General features: G+C 40.4%; 1 protein-coding gene across 4 annotated transcripts; it reads left to right on the top strand.

Moving 5' to 3' along the window:
- Positions 1-1,709: 1,709 nt before the first annotated feature.
- Positions 1,710-21,072, top strand: Mtfr2 (mitochondrial fission regulator 2). 4 transcript variants are annotated; one of them, XM_027401926.2, is made up of 8 exons: positions 1,710-1,949; positions 2,363-2,463; positions 9,370-9,474; positions 9,889-10,001; positions 11,454-11,686; positions 16,346-16,697; positions 17,824-17,995; positions 20,262-21,072. In XM_027401926.2, exons 1-8 carry the CDS (start codon positions 1,937-1,939, stop codon positions 20,265-20,267), a joined length of 1,095 nt encoding a protein of 364 aa, XP_027257727.1. In that variant the 5' UTR covers positions 1,710-1,936; the 3' UTR covers positions 20,268-21,072. The 4 variants fall into 4 exon arrangements, with proteins under 4 accessions (XP_027257727.1, XP_027257728.1, XP_027257729.1 ...); XM_027401927.1 differs by having other exon boundaries at positions 1,713-1,949; positions 16,361-16,697; XM_027401928.2 differs by lacking the exon at positions 1,710-1,949 and adding an exon at positions 1,972-2,129.
- Positions 21,073-21,592: the final 520 nt, after the last annotated feature.

Genomic DNA, 21,592 nt, shown 5'->3' with positions numbered 1-21,592 from the left:
AGATTCTAAAAGGAACTTTTTTGTTGTAGTTTATCTTTGTATGCATTGGTGTGCCTGCCTGTATGAATGTGTGAAGGTGTTGAATGCCTGATCATGGAGTTATAGAGAGTTATAAAGGGACTTGCCAGACCCTAGGGCCCTCACTCTCAAGGACGCACTAGCAAGCCCAAATGACTCAGATAAAGTAACTTACCTGCTCTCCCTGGCACAGCTTCTTCCAACTCAGGTCATCCATGGCTGCTTGCCAGGGATCATGGCTCCCTGCTTGCTTCCTTTGGATGGCAGGATAGAAGTGATTTGAAGGGAGACATGAGAAAAATGGCTGGGCTGGGGTGGTAAGCTTTATTTTGGGAAAGGGTAGGGAGTCAATACAGGTGGAGGGACAAAACATTTGAAAAAGTCATAAGGAAATCATTTTATATTTAAACATGTACAGTGAGTATATATGCATATGTACCATATAGTTTAAGTGAAATTATGCAGATAGAGTGATAATGGTCTCCATAAGAGCCAAAATAAAAACACAAATAATAAAAAAACAGTACCAGGTATGAGAAATGTCCTTTCAAGTTGTTGGTTAGGTGAATTTAAGAGAAACAGTTTTGCTGGTGCCCTTAGTCACCTCTCTGAACTTGAAGGTAAGTCCCTATTAATAGCTGAAGACATCACACATTTAGGACTCAAGGACTTGTGTTGATCTGACCCATAATCCCAACACTCTGAGGGAGCAGTTTCAGTTCAACCTTTGCTAATGTGAGATGTTGCAGCCAAAACATCAACAAAACCCCTGCCAAAGAAAAAAGGAAAATAACACATTCTTTTAGAGTATGCAACCTGGGTTGTTTCTTTTCAGAAATTCTGTGTTACTTTATGCTGAACCTTTCCTAGTTTGAATTTCTTATTCTAGATTACTTAGCATATTTCACTTAAACGTCCATACTTTATTGTTACCAACTAAAATTGTTAGTATTAAGAAAGCATTCCTAACAAAAAATGTATTTAAGATTTTCAAAAGTTTATATCATGTTCTCATGGCATGCCAAATCTTTAGAATTATTTAAATGAGGTTTGGTAAATATATATTTATGGATTGGGTTGTAGTGGGTATAGACACAGAACCAGTATGTTTCACTCTGCTTTCTATTATGTTTTGCTGGGTGCGGGGATAATTTAGTTAGAACTTTTGCTTCTCACTAGCTTTCAAAACTGAAATTAATAGTCGTCTTCAGGCCAGCGAAATGGCTCCGTGGGAAAAGCAGCTTGCTACCAAACTTAAGGTCTCAAGTTCTAGCTCTGGATCCTACACAGTTGAATTGTCCTTTGAATGACTTTCACGAGGCTTCTGTGGCTCGAGCACCTGTGGCGTGGACACAACACAATATGCAAACCAGTATGGATACTGTGGCGCAACATGAGTTATCCCAGTATTTAGCTTACGGCTAGATATTTCCGCAGAATAACCAAACAACCGCAAGTCTGTTAGCAGAATCTTTGTCGAATGCTGAGAAAGCGTGCCACCATTGGGGTAGGGCGTAGAAGGCGACACCTTTCTGGCAAAGGATTGAATGATAAGCTCCAACAGCGGGTACTCTGCATTCTGCGCATGCGCCTCACTGAGACGGCTATTGGTTCTTGCCTTTCCAATCACAAGCGGCGTTCTCCATTCTTGCCCAATGGGGCCAGGCGCCGAGTTCGGGCCCGCGGAGCTTGATAGTTGTTGCAGGAGGCGGAAGCGGCGAACGAGTCCTGGAAGAGCCGTTCGGTCCCTCAGTCTGATCGGGCGGCTGTGCTCGCGAGCCTCGGCGGACGGCGCTTCTGCAGGGCTCCCGGAGTCCAGGAAGAGCCGTTCGTTTCCTCAGTCTGATCGGGCGGCTGTGCTCGCGCGCCTCGGCGGACGGCGCTTCTGCAGGGCTCCTGGACTCCCTGGAGCCGTGCAATGCAGCGGGAAGGTTAGTGGCGCGGACTCCGCCGGGCCCCGTGGCTTCCGGTCAGCGGTCAGTGACGGAGGGGCGGGTGTGAAATTTCGAGGCCGTGCGGTTCTGAAAGCTTCCAGGGGCCGCAGAGCTCCCGGGACCGTGTGAGCGTGGCTGTGGCACATTGACTTGTCAGGATCCCTTTACAAACACTCGGTAAGGTTTTGATGTAACAGTACAATTTCATTGTTAGTGTTCTCCGACATTCTCCTCCCCTCCCCCCCCCCCCCCCGACCCCGCGTGCACTTTCTTTTTGTCATCATTCAAAATAAAAGCTCTCCAGGAGCATTCACTTGATGGTGTAATATGTCACGAAAGGTTTCTTCAGGCTCTTTAGTGCTATCTGCGTGGCAGTTACTTGTGAGAGTAACAATAACTTCTCTTCTAAGGTCCCATCGAACAATGTTTCCTTGAACTTGCTTCACCAATGTCTCTCATACTGAATATATTAAGAAACATGCTGGCGTATTTTGGTGTTCCTGTAGACCAGGTAAATGTTTTTGATGAATTTTGCTAACTTTATTTTTGGGTCTCGTCGTTTTGAGACAGGGTATCATGCATGTAATGATAAATTAAAAAAAAAAAAAGGCAAAGTGGTAACCTTTCAGAGGGCCATGCCAATGTATGCCACTAAGTAAACAGGCAACAGAGTTAGCAAGAGGTTTATTTGGGGAGGTTGTGGGGGAAGGGGAAGAGGAAGAGGAAGAGTGGCAGGCCATGTCCTATTGGGGACATGAGAGAGGCAGGTAGACAGACAGAGACAGAAGAAACGAGAAAGAAGAGGCAAGAGAGCGAGCTGTGCCTAGCAGGGACTTTTAAGGGGTGCACACGGTGGAAAAGTACCTGTTGGCAGGTGATGATGTAATTTAACTGCTTTGGTGGCAGAGGCAGGCTGCTGCCTTTGTGGAAACTAACAGTGTAGACCAGGCTCAATGTCTGGATTTTGATGACTTTACTCTTGGGTCTCATTATTGTTTTGAGCCAGGAACTCTTGTAGCCAAAGCTGGGCTTATTCTCCTGTCTCTACTTCCCAGGATCTGGGATTACAGATGTACACCATCAGGTTGGGTTTTGGTGTATCATTTTGAACATGTTTTCCGCCCTGGTTAGTTTTTATTGTCAACTTGACATTAGAGTTCTCAAGGGCTGCTTAGACAGGCCTGTGGCCCTGTCTCTACAGGATCTTCTACTGGCAATAGACACAGTAAGGCTCTGCTACCTATGAAGGACACCATTCTTTGGCAATGAGTTCTGATCTGTATATGAATGTTAGTTGAGCATGAGCCAGTGGTTTCTGCTTGAGTTCCTGCCTGACTTCCCTCAATGATGAGTTGGGCCTGAGAAGTTGTGCTGGCTAGTTTTATGTCAATTTGACACAAGCTATAGTCATCTGAGAGAAGGGAACCCTGACTGAGTAATTGCCTCCATAAGATCAGGCTGTAGGCAAGTATGTAGAACATTTTCTTAATTAGTGATTGATGGGGGAGGGCCTGGCCCTGGCATAGGGTGAGCCGTGCCCTCTGATGGAGATGTACCAACATCCTGGTAATTTGGCACATTTATTATATACAGCTGAACAAGGATGTGTTTCTTACATACAGGGGAACAAGGAGGCATGTTTGGTAATCTTGTGGTGGCATCTCTTCATGGGAGCAGTCTCAGACTGCAGCTGTCTGGGAGGAGGAAGTTGTGGTTGATACATGTTGCAGACACAGTAACCAAACAGACTACCTTGTTGTTGTCATGGGTCTGAGGCATTCCAGCCCTTGATATGATCATGCTCATGTCAACAATACCCATCCACTCAGGACTTTATCTGCTCCCCATGGAGTTGGGAGTTAAAGACTAGCCTAGGCTATATGGCAGGCCCCTGACAAAATTCCAAAGCTCAACATCAGCTGACATGCCAATTCAGACAGGGTGAGTTCCACATGGTCCCTCCCCTATAGGAAGAGTTATAGGTGGTCAGTGGCTGCTTTGAGAGGAAGACTCAATTGAGGAATGAACTCTCATACAAGCTGTACAATAGGCTATACAATTTCAAGTGGTCAGACCTGGACACATGTACATATAGACAAAGCTAAATGAACTCTTGTAGTTTTGTATATACATGTGCATATATGTATATATACACACATTTGTATATACATGTGTCAATCCTAAATTACAGCAGAGATCATAATTTGGGATGGGGACATGAACGGAGTTGGAAGGGCAGTCAGGGCTCATGTATGAAGTCCCCTCCCCCTCAAAATATTAAAGACTGAGATAGAAAAACACCAAACCTGCCCCCAGAAAGAATTTCTTTAGGTGGTGATGGCGGTTGAATTGGAGTAATCTGAAGGATGTGAGGAAGGAAGAGTGCTATCAGTAATCTTCCTGTGAAAACTTTGGGAAAGAGATTGAGAGAGACCATCAATTGGAAGGAGCAGCAATATTGAATTTCTTTTTCTTTTCAGCATTAGAATTAATATATTTGCTTTCTATTGTTGTGATAAAACACCAAAGCCAAGTTAGGGGGTGAAAGTTTGGCTTACAAGCTTCAGTCCACCAAGGGCAGTCAAGTCAGGGACTGAAGCAGAGACAGCGGAGGAATGCTGCTTACCAGCTTGCTCTCCAAGGCTTGCTCAGCCTGCTTTCTCACCTGCTTAGGGGTGGCACTGCCTGTAGTGGGCTGAACCTTCCCACATTAGTTATTAAGCAAGAAAATGTCCCAGGGCCTTGCCTACAGTCAGTCTTGGGGAAGCAGTTTCTTAATTGAGGTTTCCTCTTCCCAGATGACCCTACTATATGTCAAGTTGACAAAAAAGATGACTGGCACAGTTAATTTCAGTGTATTTTCAAGTTCTGGTTAAAAACTTTAAATACAAATAGAGGTGACATGGCCTGGAGAGATGGCTCAGAGGTTAAGAGCACTGGCTGCTCTTCCAGAGGTCCTGAGTTCAATTCCCAGCAATCACATGGTGGTTTACAATCATCTATAATGAGATCTGGTGCCCTCTTCTGGTGTGCAGGAATACATGCAGGCAAAGGCTGTATACATAATAAATAAATCTTAAAAAAAACAAAAACAAAAACAAATAAGGTGACAGACCAGTGCACTGGAGAGCCTAGTGAGAAAGGGAATCTAAATCAAGAAGCCTGGGAAGGACGGGAAGATTCTATAGAACAAGAATGAGAGGTGGTAGAGAGAGAATTTGGATGGTGAGAAATGAAATATGTCACATAGAAGTCTATGGCTTTTGTTTTTGTTTTTGGGAATAGAACTCCAAGATGTTAGTTAAGTGTTCTACTAATTAGCCTATGCTCCATGACCCTGAGGTGTTTGGCTTTTTGATTAGAGGCAAGGTCACTTGCATGTACTGGAATTGGTGTAGGGGCATAACAGAGATTGGAGGTAGCTTTAATTGACTTAGGATCAACATACATGTCATGAAGTGATTGCAAACCATTTACTTGTGATGTTAATATAAATTTGTAGTTTGTAGTTAAAAAGATACTTTGTGAGTTTTTCCCCTGTAAGAGTAATTGGGGGATCATTCATTAGCAACAAGAATATGAAGCACTTTTGAATGGAATGAGGTAATTAACCAGAAAACCCATGGTTGGCAGAAAAATGAGTAAAGTCAAAATGAGAGCTCTGAACCAGGAATAGAGGTGGTGAGAGCCTTACTATAATGAAGGTGGCCAGTAAAGGAATTAAAGAGTTGGGAGAATCAGAGTTTCTGGGGATAGAAATCACAGAGCCAGCCATGAAGACCTACCCATGTTAACCAAAAGTTGGATGACTACGTATTTTCACTGTGACTTCTGGTTCTTAGCAGGGCTGTGCATATGAATAGTCTAATATTTACTTTTAGTTTGTGTTTATACATGGGTGCTTACATGCATGTATGTGCACCACATATGTGTGACTGGTACCCAAGGAGGTTAGGGTATTAGATTATGTTGAAGTGGCGTTACGGGAAATTGTGAACTGCCATGTAGGTACTGGGAACCTAACTCAGGTCCTCTGCAAGAGCATCGAGTGCTCTTAAGCACTGAGCATCTCTCCACCACCTACTTATTTTATTTTTATTTTTCACCTATTTGTTTTTAAAGGTATATAAGCACTATTATAACTATTTGTATGTGTGTATGTATATGTGTGTGCAAGAGTGCATGTACTGTGGTACATGTGTGGAGGTCAGAGGACAACTGTCAGGAATGGTTTCTCCCCTACCATATGGGTCCTGGGGATTGAACTCCAGTTGGCAGGTTTGGCAGGTGGCAGGTGTCTTTATTCACTGAGCCATCTCACCTGCCTTCATTCATTTTTTTGATGTGTGGGGACTGAACCTAGGGCCTTAGGAATTGTAAGCATGCTTTGAACCACTGAGTGTAGAATACTTTCTATAGAAGTGCTTAGGTCTTCCAGAATTCTGATATTAATAGGTCCAGGATCTGTTTCTTCTAGATTGTGTTTTCTAATATGGTAGCCACTGGCCACATGTTCCTGCCTGCCTTTTCCTTTTAAAATTTAACGTGGGGTCTTTGTATATGCTAAAATACAAGCCAGGATAGCTTTGAATTTTCAGTCTTGCCCCCGCAACCTCACGTATTGGGATTACAGGCATATTCCATGATACCCAGCCACGTAAGTGTTTGAATTAAGTTCTGCTATAGGTATAAAATAACAAATTTTGAAAACCTAGTGAAAAAGGTAAAATTATTTCATTAGTAACTTAAAAATACTCATTATATGTTAGTATATGTACTTGTATTATATTTCTTCTGGAGAGCATCTGAGGTGATACTTGTATATCCATGGTGACAGTTCCTGCCCTGAAGGATGCAAATAAATTAAAAGCCATCTGAGCCTTCCCTGAGAGAGTTCACAATTTAATGGAGGAAGAGAAAACTGGAAATGAAACAAAGGCTCCTGTAACTGATGTGTTCCATTGTATGATACTCAGACTAACTGAGAAGTAAGTAGAGTTTAGAAGCATATCAGAACAGAAATAATCCAGTTTATAGGGGAGCATGACTTGTGTAATCAAGGACAGGTGAAAACTGAACCAATCTTGAGGTTAAAGTTGGGTCAGTGCTTCCTAAGCATGTAAATGAATGCAAGGCAGTTAGGATAGTGGCTTGTTTTGGGGATGGGGAAATTTGCTTGACCCAAAAGAATGTATATTTTGTTGGTGAGTAGTGGGAGATTAAATTGGAGACATAGAGCAGGACCTAGTGGCTAGGGACCTTACAGGATGATTGAGCAATAAATATGGACTGTTTGGAGTATTCTGTGGAAACACCTGGCAGAGCTGAGGAAAGATTATGAGGCTAGTTGACAGGCTTCATGTTAGATTCAAGTGTTTAGGTTTGATCAGATTAACATAAAGAGGAAATTGCAGCCCTGCCTGGGAGCACAAGTCTGTAATCCCAGCTCTTCCTGAGAGGGAGGCCGGAAGATCTCAAATTGAAGGCTACTGGGGTAAAGATTGAATTCAAGGCTAAATTGGGCAATTTAGTGAGACTACTGTCTGAAATGACAGGTACAAAAATCCTCCTAACTTTTTCACCTGGGCCACATTTTGCATGCCAGTGATTCTGACATCCAGGTTTTCTCCTGAGTTCTAGAACTGAATTATATGATTTCTGATTATACTACTTATAAAATATTCTCATGAGGGTACTAATGGGAGAGCACTATAGTATATACTAATAAGGACAGAATATTTTTGTTATACTAGCACATTCCGTTTAAATGCTTTGTAAAGAGTCAATTACCAGCATATGTAAACTGTCATATATAAATGACTCTGAGTTGTCTAGGATCTGATTTATTATTGTTTTAATTTCTCCCTTAAAGGGAATAACAAAAATTTTCTGTATTGCCTGGCTGTCCATGATTTTCTTTTGAAATTGTCAGACATTTCTCTTATCTCTATCCTCCTCCTCTTTTCTTTTCTTTTCTTTTCTTTTCTTTTCTTTTCTTTTCGTTTCCAGATCTCCGAGTTGCCCAGGTTAGCCATATACTTTGGAGCTCAAACAGTGCAACTTTCTAAGACTTCTGAGTAGCTTGGGGTTATAGTAGCTGAAATTGCCAGCTTTGCTTCAAAAGATGGAATTATTTTGCAGGTGAAGAGAGATAACTTTTCTGCATCGAGTTAGGCAGGGTTCTCTAGAGAAACAACTTACAGAATGAAATCTCTGTATGTAGAAAGGAGCTTAGACTGACTTTCATTAGAATGACTTTCATTAGAATGACTTTCAGGCTTGGTCCAGCTAATCCAATAGTAGTTGGCTGTGAATGGAAAGTTGAAGAAGCCAGATGTTGCTCAGTCCACAGGGCTAGATGTCTCAGCTGGTCTTCAGTAGACTGTGGAACTCTGAAGAAGTAGGCTCTAATACCAGTGAAGGAATGGGCTTGCTAGCAAGGCAAGAGCAAACAGGCAAAGAGCAAAAGCTTCCTTCCTGCAAGTCCTTATATAGGGTTCCAGCAGAAGTTATGGTCCAGATTAAAGGCATGTGTTTTCTCACATCAAGATCTGCAATACAAGTGTATCTTCCTATTTCAAATTAAGCAAAAAGTCTTTTTTCTTCCTCATAGGTATGCCCTTCACTTTTAGATTTAGTTAGTTCCAGATGTAGTCAAGTTGACAGCCAAGAATAACCATCTCATTCTCCAGTATTCAGTTAGATATCTGAGTTAGGGTCTCTATTGTAGACCAGGCTGGCCTCCAATGTGAGATCATCCTATCTCTGTCTCCCAAGTGATGGGGTGGAGTGGTGGTAGACACACTCCTGCACACAACACAGATATATATATATATATATATATATATATATATATATATATATCCAGTCTGAGTGAGAATGTGTTTGCATATGTATGCAGATGGAGGCCACAGGTCATTTTCCTAGCACTGAGGTTACAGATGGTTGTGTGCCACCATGTAGGTTCTGGGAATCAAACCTAGGTCCTTGGGAAAAGCGCCCAGTGCTTTTAACTTCTGAGCCACCCTCACCTTTTGAAACAGGTTTCTCACTGGCCTGAGATTCCCCAGTTCAGCAAGGCTGACTAGCCAGGGGACCTCAGGGATCCACTCATTTCTGCCCCTTTAGCTCTTGGATTGCAGGAGTGCTTCACCATGCGCAGCTTTATTACATGGGTTCCTGATAATTATATTTGGGATCTCATGTGTCCATGAGTTTATTGACTAAATTATTTTCTTAGCCACACACTTTAGTGTTTTTAACAAGATAGATGTTAATAAAGTTTAATTCTTCAAGGAAGACACTTTAGGATATGCTAATTTTTATGTAAATATTACTATATCTGTTACATCTCTTTTTTTTCTTAGATATATAAACATTTAACTGGAATGTATTTTAAACAAAGCTTTATTTATAGGATTTTCTGACTTGGCAAAATAAAGACTATGGGTCAGCTCGGAGTATCATTCGTATTATTGGGAAAATGCTTCCCTTAGAACCTTGTCGAAGACCTAATTTTGAGGTAAGTTAGTCACTATGCATTGTTTAAGCCCTGTGTATAAAGTAATCCTGGGTATTCTCAGGAGAATAGGATAGAAGGAAAAAGAAGAAATGTGCCTGAAAGCCAAGGGCCTTTACTGCTAGAAATAAATCATCTCATACATGTTTTTGTTTCTTTAATTATATCCAAAGACAGGTACAAAGAATACCTGGAAGCTTGTTTTTACCTTACTTTACTTATATTTTTGCTGTATGATTGATGAGACTAGCCATGGGGAGAAAATGTTGTTATATGCTTAGGTAGTAGAGTAACATTTCTGCAGTGTTTTCCCTTTTCTGTTTGGGACTGTTAACTTATTTTATATGATGAAGCACGAGGCATGTGCTTCCCTTGATTCCTGATGGAGCTCTGAGTTTGTTTCCATTTTTGTTTTAGTTGATCCCACATTTGAACTCTGAGGAATTTGATGATTATGAACCTACGGTTCCATCTTTTGCTGACGTTTTATGTGTGGCAAATGATGAAGAAGCTGGTTATCTCAGATTTCGGTAATTTTATATGCTTGTCTTGGGACATGGATGTAGCCTAAAACTTGAATTCTTGCATGCACTGAAGTTTGTTCCTACTTACTGGACAGTTTTGTCCTGTTTTTGTGGCATGCTGTGTCCTGATATTTTCCTAATATCAGGAATGGCATCTCATTTTTTAGTATATATATTTAAAAAAAATGTTCTTTGCATTTAAGTTTTTGAAAGTTATTTTTCCCTTTCATACACAAATGCATTTTATTTTTATCAAATCACCCCCTCAGCTTTCCACTCCAACTCTTCCTATATCCTTGTTACTCTTCCCAATTTCATGTTGTCGTGTATATGTGTGTGTGTGTGTGTTTGTGGGTATAAAATCTGAGTCCTGTCTAATTAATGGTATCTTTATGTACATGGGTGGAGGGCTGTCTTTTAGAACCTGAAGTACATTGCTCCAAGATCTTTTGCCTTTTAAAATTTCTATTGAGAAGTCAGTTGTTATTCTAATGTGTTTGCCTTTATATGAATTATATCTTCTTTCTTGAAGATTGCACATCCTTCAAAGATTCTAGCTAATTTTATTATGTGTCAAACTGGTTTATTAATTTTAAAAGAATTAAAAGATATAAACTGACCCTAATATAGTCCTGAATGCAAGGCCCTTCTGAGCCTTATTATGTAGAATATCTGAATGAGCTTATACTATTTAAAGTTAGTAAAATAATTATAGGATAACTATTTCTGATTTACAATTTGAGAAAAGATTCATTTTCTCATTTCTTTGCTGCTTATTGGCCATGTGTTCTATATATGAATACAAAAGTAAAGAGTAATATGAAGCTCCTTTTCTTGGTGAGTCTTGGGATACTCTCAGGGCAAAGAGAGGTACTCTGATTTTATTTAGCTGCTTGTTTATGTTTGTATGCTAGAGATTAAATCCAGGGCCTTGCACCTGCTAGGCCAGCACTTTGTACTCAGGCACATCCCTAGCCCCTGTTTCTTTTCCCTGAAAAATTTATTTATTTGTTATTTGTATGTGGTGGGGAAGGGGTATGTGTCTGTGAATGCAGGTGCTGGAGTTTTGGGGATTAAACAGCCTAACTTGGATTCTGGGGCCAGGACAATCTGAACTTCATGAGAATCTGTCTCAAAAGAAAAAACAAAACAAAACAAAAAACCAACTTACTTTGCAAGAACCATGTATACTCTTTAAACACTGAGCCATCTTCTCTCCAGCCCTGTTTTTCTTTTTCTTTCTCTCTCTCTCCTTTTCCTTTTTTTTTTGAGATCTGGTTTCAGCCCTGACTGTCCTGGAACCTGCTTTGGAGACCAGGCTGGCCTTGAACTCACAGAGATCCTCCTGCCTCTGTCTCCTGAGCACTGTGATTAAAGGCATGAACCATTTCTAGCTGAGTTTTTCTTTTTCAGTTGAACATTTTCCTTTCTTAGTTTCTTTTTTCCTTTCACCCACAGACATAGTCCCTGGAAAAAGGAAGAGGAAGAGAAAATTGCTCTTTTCCATTCTCCAAAATTAATTTGGGATCCATCATTACCTGCTCTAAGACAGAACAAACCAGTGAAAAATGATCTGCCAGCAAGTGAGGCTGCAATTAAAAAAATAGCTGCCCTTGAAGATGAACTCACTTTTCTTCGGTCTCAGATTGCTGCAATTGTGGCAATGCAGGAGCTGAGAGAGAGTAAAGAGAGTAAGTAGTACAGGACTTTTGTTACTGTGAGAGTGATACTGAGCTGATACTTAAGTCAGCACCATTCTGAACATAAACAACAGAAAATACACAGTAGAAGGCGATTGCCATATGCATTTATGTCTGATGGTCACTCAGAGTAAACCAAGAGCTGCCAAGAAGAACTAGCTGTGCTATAGAAGATATTTGTTTAAGAAGTTATGACTTTCTTTCTTTTTGTTTTTCTTCGAGACAGGGTTTCTCTGTGTGTCCTGGCTGTCCTGGAACTCACTCTGTAGACCAGGCTGGCCTCAAACTCACTGAGATCCACCTGCCTCTGCCTCCTAAGTGCTGGGATTAATGACTGCACAACCACTGCCTGGCAAGTCATGACTTCTAAGTAAGCTTTTCTAATTCTTCAGCCAAGAACTGGAAGCCAGGCATGGTGGCTCACACCTGTAGTTCCAGAATGCAAGAGGCTGAAGCAGGAGGATTGCCTTGAGTTATAAGGCAGTCTTGGCCATAGAGTGAGAACATGTGTCAAAAACCAAAAATGTGGCCTGGGGATAGTTGACAGGATGCTTGCCTCTTGTTCACAAGGCTTTGGGTTAAAACCACAGTATGGCATAAAACAGGGCACTTGGGCAGATGAGGCAGGAGGACTAAAAGTTCAGGGTCATCTGTAGCTACACAGAGTCTGAGGTTAGCCTGGGCTTTATGAAAACCTTTCTCAGTACCAGAAAATGGAAAGATCTCCCATGCTCTTGGATAGGTAGGATCAACATAGTAAAAATGGCAATCTTGCCAAAAGCAATCTACAGATTCAATGCAATCCCCATCAAAATCCCAACACAATTCTTCACAGACCTTGAAAGAACAATTCTCAACTTTATATGGAGAAACAAAAGACCCAGGATAGCCAAAACAACCCTGTACAATAAAGGAACTTCTGGAGGCATCACCATCCCTGACTTCAAGCTCTATTACAGAGCTATAGTACTGAAAACAGCTTGGTATTGGCACAAAAATAGACAGGTAGACCAATGGAATATAGTTGAAAACCCTGATATTAACCCACACACCTACGAACACCTGATTTTTGACAAACAATCTAAATTTGTACGAGAATATCTTTAACAAATGGTGCTGGCATAACTGGATGCAGGCATGTAGAAGGCTGCAGATAGATCCAAGTCTATCGCTATGCACCAAACTTAAGTCCAAATGGATCAAAGACCTCAACATAAATCTAGTCACACTGAACCTATTAGAAGACAAAGTGGGAAATACTCTTGAATTAATTGGTACAGGAGACCGCTTCCTGAACATTACACCAGTAGCACAGACACTGAGATCAACAATTGGTAAATGGGACCTCCTGAAACTGAGAAGCTTCTGTAAGGCAAAGGATACAGTCAGCAAGACAAAATGGCAGCCCACAGACTGGGAAAAGATATTCACCAACCCATCTGACTGAGGGCTGATCTCCAAAATATACAAAGAACTCAAGTAGCTAGTCTCCAAAACACCAAAAAATCTAATTAAAAAGTGGGGTACAGAACTAAATAGACAATTCTCAATAGAGGAATCTAAAATGGCTGAAAGACACATAAGAAAGTGATCAACATCCTTAGCCATCAGGGAAATGCAAATCAAAACAACTCTGAGATACCATCTTGCTCCTGTCAGAAATGGCTAAAATCAAAAACACCAATGACAGTTTATGCTGGAGAGGATGTGGAGAAAGAGGAACACTCCTCCACTGCTGGTGGGAGTGCCAACTGGTACAGCCTCTTTGGAAATCAGTATGACGGTTCCTCAGGAAAATGGGAATCAGTCTACCACAATGATCCAGCAATTCCACTCTTAGGCATATACCCAAAAGAAGCACATTCATATAACAAAGACATTTGTTCAACAATGTTCATAGCAGCACTATTTGTAATATCCAGAAACTGGAAGTAGCTTAGATGCCCCTCAACTGAAGAATGGATAGAGAAAATGTGGTACATTTACACAGTGAAGTACTACTCAGTGGAAAAAAAAAACAATGGAATCTTGAAATTTGCAGGAAAATGGATGGAACTTGAAGAAACCATTCTGAGCAAGGTAACCCAATCACAAAAAGACAAACATGGTATGTTCTCACTCATATGTGGATTTTAGACATAGAGTAAAGGATTACCAGCCTACAATCCACACTGCCAGAGAAGCTAGTAAACAAGGAGTACCCTAAGAGAGACATACATGGTCCCTTGGAGAAGGGGAAAGGGTCAAGATCTCCTGAGCAAATTGGGAGCACAGGAAGAGGGGGGAGGGAGCTATGAGAATGAGAAGGGGAGAAGAGGGATGCGGAGGACATGAGGGAGCAGAAAGGTTGAGTCAGGGGAAGAATAGAAGATAACAAGAATGGAGATACCATAATAGAGGGGGACATTTGAGGTTTACAGAGAAATCAGGCACTAGGGAAAGGTCTGGAGACCTACAAAGATGACACCAGCTAACAATCTAAGCAACAGAGGAGAAGGTACCTTAAATGCCCTCTCCTGATAATGAGATTGATGACTGACTTATATGCCACCCGATAGCCCTCATCCGGCAGCTGGTGGAAGTAGAAGCAGACACCCACAACTAATCACCAAACTGAATGGAATCCAGATGCAGAGAAGGACGAGGGAAATGCAAAGGGGTCCAGACCAGACTGGTGAAACCCACAGAAACAGCTGACCTGAACATCGGGGAACTCTTTCTCCCCAGACTGAAAGCTGGGAAACCAGCATAGGACTGATCCAGGCCCCAGGAACATGGGTTTCATTGAGAAAACCTCGGAAATCTATGGGACCTCCTGTAGTAGTTCAGTACTTATCCCTAGCATAGGTGGGAGCCCATTCCACATAGAGGAATACTCCCTGATCCAAGACACATGGGTGTGGGCCTAGGTCCTGTCCCAAAGGATATGATAGACTCTGATGATACCCTATGGAAGGCCTCACCATCCAGGGGGAGCAGAAGGGATATGTGATAGATAGGGTTTTAGTTAGGGGTGGTGGTAGAGGAGGAGGGGAGGGAGAGGGAACTGGGATTGTCATGTAAAACAATCTTGTTTCTAATTCAAATTAAAAAAATGCCAAAAAAAAGAAAACCTCTCTCAGAAACACCAAAACAAGGCAATAAAAAACTAATACTGATTTCCCCAAACTTAATAATTTTTATTTTTCTAAAATTTTAAAATTACTTTTATTTTATTTTTTAAATTAATTTTATTTAAATTAAAAACAATCTTATTTTATATACCAATCCCAGTTCCCTCTTCCTCCTGTCCTCCCATTCCCCCCACCAACTCCCCATCCCACCCCCATCCACTCCTCAGGGAGGTTGAGACCTCCCATGGGGGAATCATCAAAGCCTGCTTTTAACTTTTTTTTTTTTAGATTTATGGGTGTTTGTAATTTATGTCTGTGCACCATGTATGTACCTGCTTCAGATGTTAGAAGAGGACATTGGATTTCCTAGAACTGGAGTTATAGGTGGTTGTGAGCCAGCATGTGGGTCCTGGGATCTGAACTTTGGTCCTGGAACAAGTGCTGTTGACAGTTGACTGCTTGTCTTTAGTTTTGAGGACACACTCTCTCAAAGTTCAGGTGGATAATACTTTCCAGATGTCCATCTTTAAGCTTTTGGAGATGTATCTTTTAACATAAAATTTAGGGTCTGGAGAGAAGGCTCAGTGGTTAAGAGCACATACTGGTGTTTCAGAGGACCTGAATTTTGTCCTTAGTACCTGTATTGGGTGACTCATAACTATTTATAACCCCAACTGGAGGGGAATGTGACACCCTCTTCTGTCCTCCAAGGTCACCTGCTCTCACATGCACACACCCCCTTATACATAACAATAAAAAGGAAATCTTTTTTAAAACCTATGAGACTTAAGCTATACAGGTACTGAATTCTTTTCACAACAGATTTGGTTATAAGGGGCTATGTGTAAGTATGATTACTAAAATTTTACATATATATTTATGTGTGCATAATATACAAATAACATGCAGTATACTAATGCTACAGCATATATGCAATATAACATATATAGTTAAATCATGTAATACTTTATATGCACATATAAATAATTACTCATGCATATACTCTTTTTTATTTTTTTTATTTTTTAAGGTCTTAGGCTTCTTATTGTATAATTCTCTTTAAGAAATTAATTATTTTTTAGTAAGGATGTTTCCTCACAGCTCTTTAGGAGTAGAATTATGAGAAAGTTAAATACTCATCTTAGGATATCGCCTGTAGAGTCATACACCTGTCTCTCAAATGTCATTTTAGAGTGTATACATTAATTTGAGTACTAAGAATTAGAAGTTGTTAATGTTTTGGTTTTAAAAGTGGAGAGTGAAGTTGAGATTTTTTCTATAGATTCCTAGAAACCACTTCCCTCCCTCTTAAACTGCATCCTTTAGGGTGTGTCCTGAGCTGTCCTGACTGGATTAGAAATGAACTGACACTTCAGATGGCCATTCTTAGGGGTTACTCAATAGATCGGATTGGCTTGCTTTCTTGGCTGCCTTGTGGACAGTTTAGCAGCATCACAGAGGCTGTTAGTGGTTTAATTCGTGTTGGTTTTATATATTATGCAGAAGAGAATTGTGCATGGTTTTGGTTTTTCAACAGACTACTTTGCTTTAGGCTTCTGTGACCTGAGTGATGAACCCAGCATGGAACACACACCATCATCCGCAACTTCTGGGCTGAATGTGGAGCCTGATCATTCTCCAAGTTCAGTGCTTTCTTCTCCTCCTTCACCACCACCTCTGCCTCAGTTTTCTCTCCAGCCGTGTTTTCCTCCCATGCAGCCTGGATCTACTAACAGAGATAATCCAGCAACTGCAATGGAAAAGCAGCACTCAGGTGTTAACAAGGTGAATGGTAGCCATCATTCAGAAAGCCAGAGAGTTAGTGATGTCCCAAACATGTTAGACATTCTAAAGGACATGAATAAGGTCAAACTTCGTCCCATTGAAAGGTATGTCACCAGAATTTGGGGAAGGAACTGAAATTTTATCCATTGTTTTCAGAGACATTGTTTGAGAGTTGGTGTATTTATCTTATTCCTTACCTCCTGGGGCCACCTTCTGAGAGAGAATCACCTTTAGTGTTTTTTTTTTTTTTTTTTTTTTTTTTTTTTGGTTTTTCGAGACAGGGTTTCTCTGGGTAGCTTTGGAGCCTATCCTAGCACTTGCTCTGGAGACCAGGCTGGCTTCGAACTCACAGAGATCTCCTTTTCTTTTTATTGACTATTTCTTCTATTGTCTTACCACACTTCAGGTTTTTTTTTTTTTTTTTTTTTTTTTTTTTTTTTTTTTTTGGCATGTTAATTATACTTACTCCATGTTGTAAAGAATTAGGAATATAGTAGTTCCTTCTACCCAGCATTTTGCTTTCTCTGAGATTGGTTACCCCTCAATGGAAAGTTCTAAAAGTAGCATGATTAAATAGTTGTAATTTAATGAAGACTGACTGACTGTGATCAAATTAATGAACAGCTAGCCAAATGGTGTTTTTGTAAAATCTAATCTAGTCCTTTCAAACATTCTTAAAGATTTCTTTCTTTCTTTTTCTTTTGTTGAGACAGGGTTTCTCTTGGCTATCCTGGAACCCTCTTTTTAGACAAGGCTTGCTTCAAACTCAAAGTGATCTGCCTGTGTCTGCCTCTTGAGTGCTGGGATTAAAGGTGTACATTACCATGCCTGGCTCTTAAAGATTTCTTTAAATTCTATTTAGTGGTGCTGGACATCACGGAGCATACCTGTAGTCCCTGATGGCAGAAGCAGAATCACAAATTCAAGGCCATCTAGCCTGGTCTGCCTAGTGAATTCTGCAGTGGGAAATTAGAAGGTTAAAGATTAAGGTTGTTGTAGCAGTGAAAATGAGGGACCTCAGGTCGTGACAGGTTGTGGGAGGCACCAACTATTTGGTTTCTTAGTTTTCTGATTTTGAATTCTTAGTACTTTTTAGATTCCTTAATTCATTGCAGAAATCTCCTAAAGACTAATTAGATTATATTATGCTCCTTTCCCTGCTGTGTTTGTGAACAAAGAGCTAAAATTGCATCGAAGTTTTAATGTATTTGATTTTTCTTTTAAAAATAGGTCACCAGGTGGTAGACCCATTCAGAAGCAGAAAAGACAGAGTTCACAATGGGATCCAGTGTCTTTAATATCCAATGCACTTAAGCAGAAGTTTGCATTTCAAGATGATTCCTTTGACATAGAAAATAGATCTTGGGAGTGCTCTCCATTTTCTAGTCCAGAAACTTCAAGGGTGAGTTGTGGTGATAAAGCATTAAGTTACTTTTTCAAGTATGTTCTTTATGATGGGCTTTGCATACAGATTCTCTTGAAGTATTTATGTAGGATAAGTTATACATTGTTTTCTATTATTTATTTATTAAGGCAAGCTCTCACATTGTAGCCCAGGCTGGCCAGGAGCTTAGGGAAATCCTCCTCCTTTAGCATCTCAAGTGCTTGAGTAGAGCTTTGAGGTGCTATGGAGGGCTTGTCCATTAGTGGTTTTTTTTTTTTTTTTTTTTTTTAACTCTAATCTTTTTTTTTTCTTGCCAATTGTTTTTGCTTTTTAGTTTTCCATGAGATAAAACATGATTTGAAAAATACAGATGCACATGCTTACAATGGTTTTTCCCTAGGTAGGTGCTAAGTTGATGTTGCTATCTGTAGTAGGCATGAGATACTTGAAATTTTAAGGGTTAGGGAAGAGCTGTGTAGTAGAGTCAGCCTAACCACACTGCATGTGAACACTATTATGTTTGCTGTCATATATGAAGGGTTTGGATTCTTTAGTTGAATGGAATATTTCTTTTTTTAAAAGAGCAAACAGGATCATAGTTCCCCTCCCCGCTTCTTGCCTCTGAGATAGGGTCACCATGTTATTCTGACTGGTCCAGTACTCACTGTGTTGAATTCTGCCTCTGTGTTCTGAATGCCGAGATTAAAGGCTTGTGCCACCTGGCCAGAATCAAATTTATCTTTAAAGCAGTGTTATTTGGATGCATAAAAAGGTGTACTTTTTTAAGGGGTGATTTTCACACTTGTTTAGTTGAAGTCAGACATAAGAGTAAATCTTTTGCAATCAAGAGGACTGGAGGAGGGACAGCATCTAAAATCAGTAGATAGCACTCGAGTGCCCTGCAGCAGAGACACACTGGAAAACTGAAATGCCTGTGGCTGCTCAAATAGCATAACAGTGTGAGAGGTGTGTGTCTTTTCGGAAGGCACATTGTCAGTCAGGTGCAGCCCAATAGGTTGCCACTATATGTATACTGTATGTGGTGCTTAATCAGTTGTTAACTCAGAAAATGGTATTTTATGTATGTAAGAAATTCAGGTCTAGGGATTTAGTTAAGTGGTACTATGCTTGGCTAACTTGCATGAGGCAGCAGGTTCAATGCCCAGTACCCTAAAACAAACCAACAAAATATCTGCCCTCCTTCAAACAAAACAAAGAAGGTAAAAGTAGTTCTCTTTGGAATTACAAGTTGCATCTTCAGTATGAGACTGTGTCTGATGTGCGTAATTAATTCTAACATTTATATAGCACTTTGCTATTTGCAAGGGAAAGGTGCCTCTCTCTGTAGCCATGTGTTCTGCTTATGTGAGTCAACCAAATCTTAGATGGAGATTCTTGGAAAATGGGCAAACAGTAACAAACATTCTTCCTGCACCTATAATGAGCACATAGACATCTTTGCTTTTATTTTTTTCTTAACTATTTCCAGAACGTTTACAGTGTACACAGGAAGACTATTGCCCAGTGGCAGTGGACCAGTGAAAATATCACTGAGTTGTAATGTGCTGTTTGGTGCTTGTTCATTGTATTTCTTAGTGCTTTCTTTAAAAATTAAAATAAGTGTGTGTGTGTGTGTGTGTGTGTGTGTGTGTGTGTGTGTGTGTGTGTGTGTGAACTTGAGGAAGTTGGTTCTGTCTTCCTACCTTGCGGGTCCTGGTGATCCAACTCATCCTCAGGTCTGGAGACAGGTGTCTGGCCTCACAGAGCCAATTTAGTACTTTCTAACCTCAGGAGAAGCATCATCTTTATTTACTTCAATAGCACTTAATTTCAGGTTGGGTATGGGGACTCACACCATTGTTGACTGAAACCTCCCAGAGGTCTGTGTTCACAGCTGGGTGCCAACTGCAGGGTGCTGGGGACTATTACAAAGGCCTCAAGTCATGGGGACATGTGTGTAAAGGGAATTGTGGGAAGCTGACTCTTGTCTGGTTCTTCTGATTCCTGGCTCAAGAGATGAATGGTTTTGCTCTTCTTCATACTCCTGCTGTGGTAGATGCCCCTCATAGCTGTCAGTCTTGGACTGGAACTATGAGCCAAAATGAATCTTTTGCTCAGCTCTGAGCACAGCTCCTGACATAGCTTACTTTCATTATTTGCTGTGGAATGAGCTAAACTTCTAAGGGTCATCTAATACTTGGTACTTGCCTGGCTTTTCGATTCCCCCCCCCTTTTTTTTTTAATGTTTCAGTAATTTCTGCTTTAAACATTTGCTTTTTTTCAGTTTTGACATCACATTTCTCCAACAAAATGTCATCGATCTAAGGGAAGAACTGATAATATAAAAGCAATTAATCAAGGTCAGAAGTGAAAGCTGTGCCTACACTTGGAAGGACAGATCCAGAAATGCCCTGTGGTTTCCTTCATTGACTTTCAGAGAATCACAACTTTTGTTAGGGTGACTAAACCTTATCCTGGGACCTATCTGTACCCAACCTGAGGAAGATGTTTAAAAATGTTTGTCCCTATTTTTGGAAGTTATTATTCTAGTAGTTAACTGGCTACTGTGGAGTTGGGTATATAGATTCCCACTTTATGTGAGTGCTACTGAAAATGGAATATATGCTTCAGAGATTTCCTAAACAATTCTGGCTTCCTACTTAAGCTCCTTTGTAAGCTGGTGTGATGTGGTTTATTTGACCTTCAGCAACTTGGAGATTTTCAGAGAGCAAAGGATAATTCTTTTCATTAATAAAGTCATAGTTTTAGTCATATAAGATTGAACTTTCTAAAACTTACTGAAGTAATAAATTATTTTGACTGCCAAGTGCTACAAGTAGAAGTAGACTCTTGAAAAAGTTTTATCCACACTGGCTTTGTACATACATATGCCTGGCATGTTTCCTTTGTTTTCTATTACATTTGCACTGGCAAACTGTGTACATATATATGCTTGGCATGTTTCTTTGTTTTCTATTACATTTGCACTGGCTTTGTACATATATATGCCTGTCATGTTTCTTTTGTTTTCTATTACATTTGTACCCTAATTTTTTTTGTAAATAGATCGTACAATAAATGGACATTTGATCTTAGTTGACTTTTATAACAATTTAAGTTATATTCTTAATATCTTATGAAGTCTGATTTCTTTGTGAGAGGTAGTTGTGTAGTTAGAGCTTCTTGGGACATAAAATAAAACATATAATTTGTAGTATACATAGGCCAGGTGGTGGTGGCACATGCCTTTAATTCCAGCACTCGGGAGGCAGAGGCAGGTGGATCTCTGAGTTTGAGACCAGCCTGTCTACAAGAGCTAGTTCCAGAGCAGCCTCCAAAGCCATAGAGAAACCCTGTCTCAAAAAAACAAAACAAAACAACAACAACAAAAAGAAACCAAAACAAAAGAATTTGCAGTAGACATTCACTCCTCATCTGTATGATAATGTGATACATAAATTTGCATATTTCCTCTACATGCTTTAGTCTGGGCTACAGCCAGAGAACAGGGAGGTAGAGTCTATGACAGTGGACTCAGCACTTTGCCAGGTTCTCTGATTTCAGAAGAGGGTAACTTGCCAATCACTTCTGCTTATTAAGATTTATTGTAAAGAA

This window comes from Cricetulus griseus, chromosome 2 (assembly GCF_003668045.3).
Source record: "Cricetulus griseus strain 17A/GY chromosome 2, alternate assembly CriGri-PICRH-1.0, whole genome shotgun sequence".
Taxonomy (NCBI): Eukaryota; Metazoa; Chordata; class Mammalia; order Rodentia; family Cricetidae; genus Cricetulus; species Cricetulus griseus.
This window is presented reverse-complemented; position numbering and strand designations above follow the sequence as displayed.

Excerpts from the sequence above, each read along its gene's own strand:
- Mtfr2 (XM_027401926.2), top strand. Across the intron at positions 2,464-9,369 it reads TTGGTGTTCCTGTAGACCAG|GATTTTCTGACTTGGCAAAA; the intron begins GTAAATGTTTTT and ends CTTTATTTATAG. Across the intron at positions 9,475-9,888 it reads GTCGAAGACCTAATTTTGAG|TTGATCCCACATTTGAACTC; the intron begins GTAAGTTAGTCA and ends TTTTTGTTTTAG.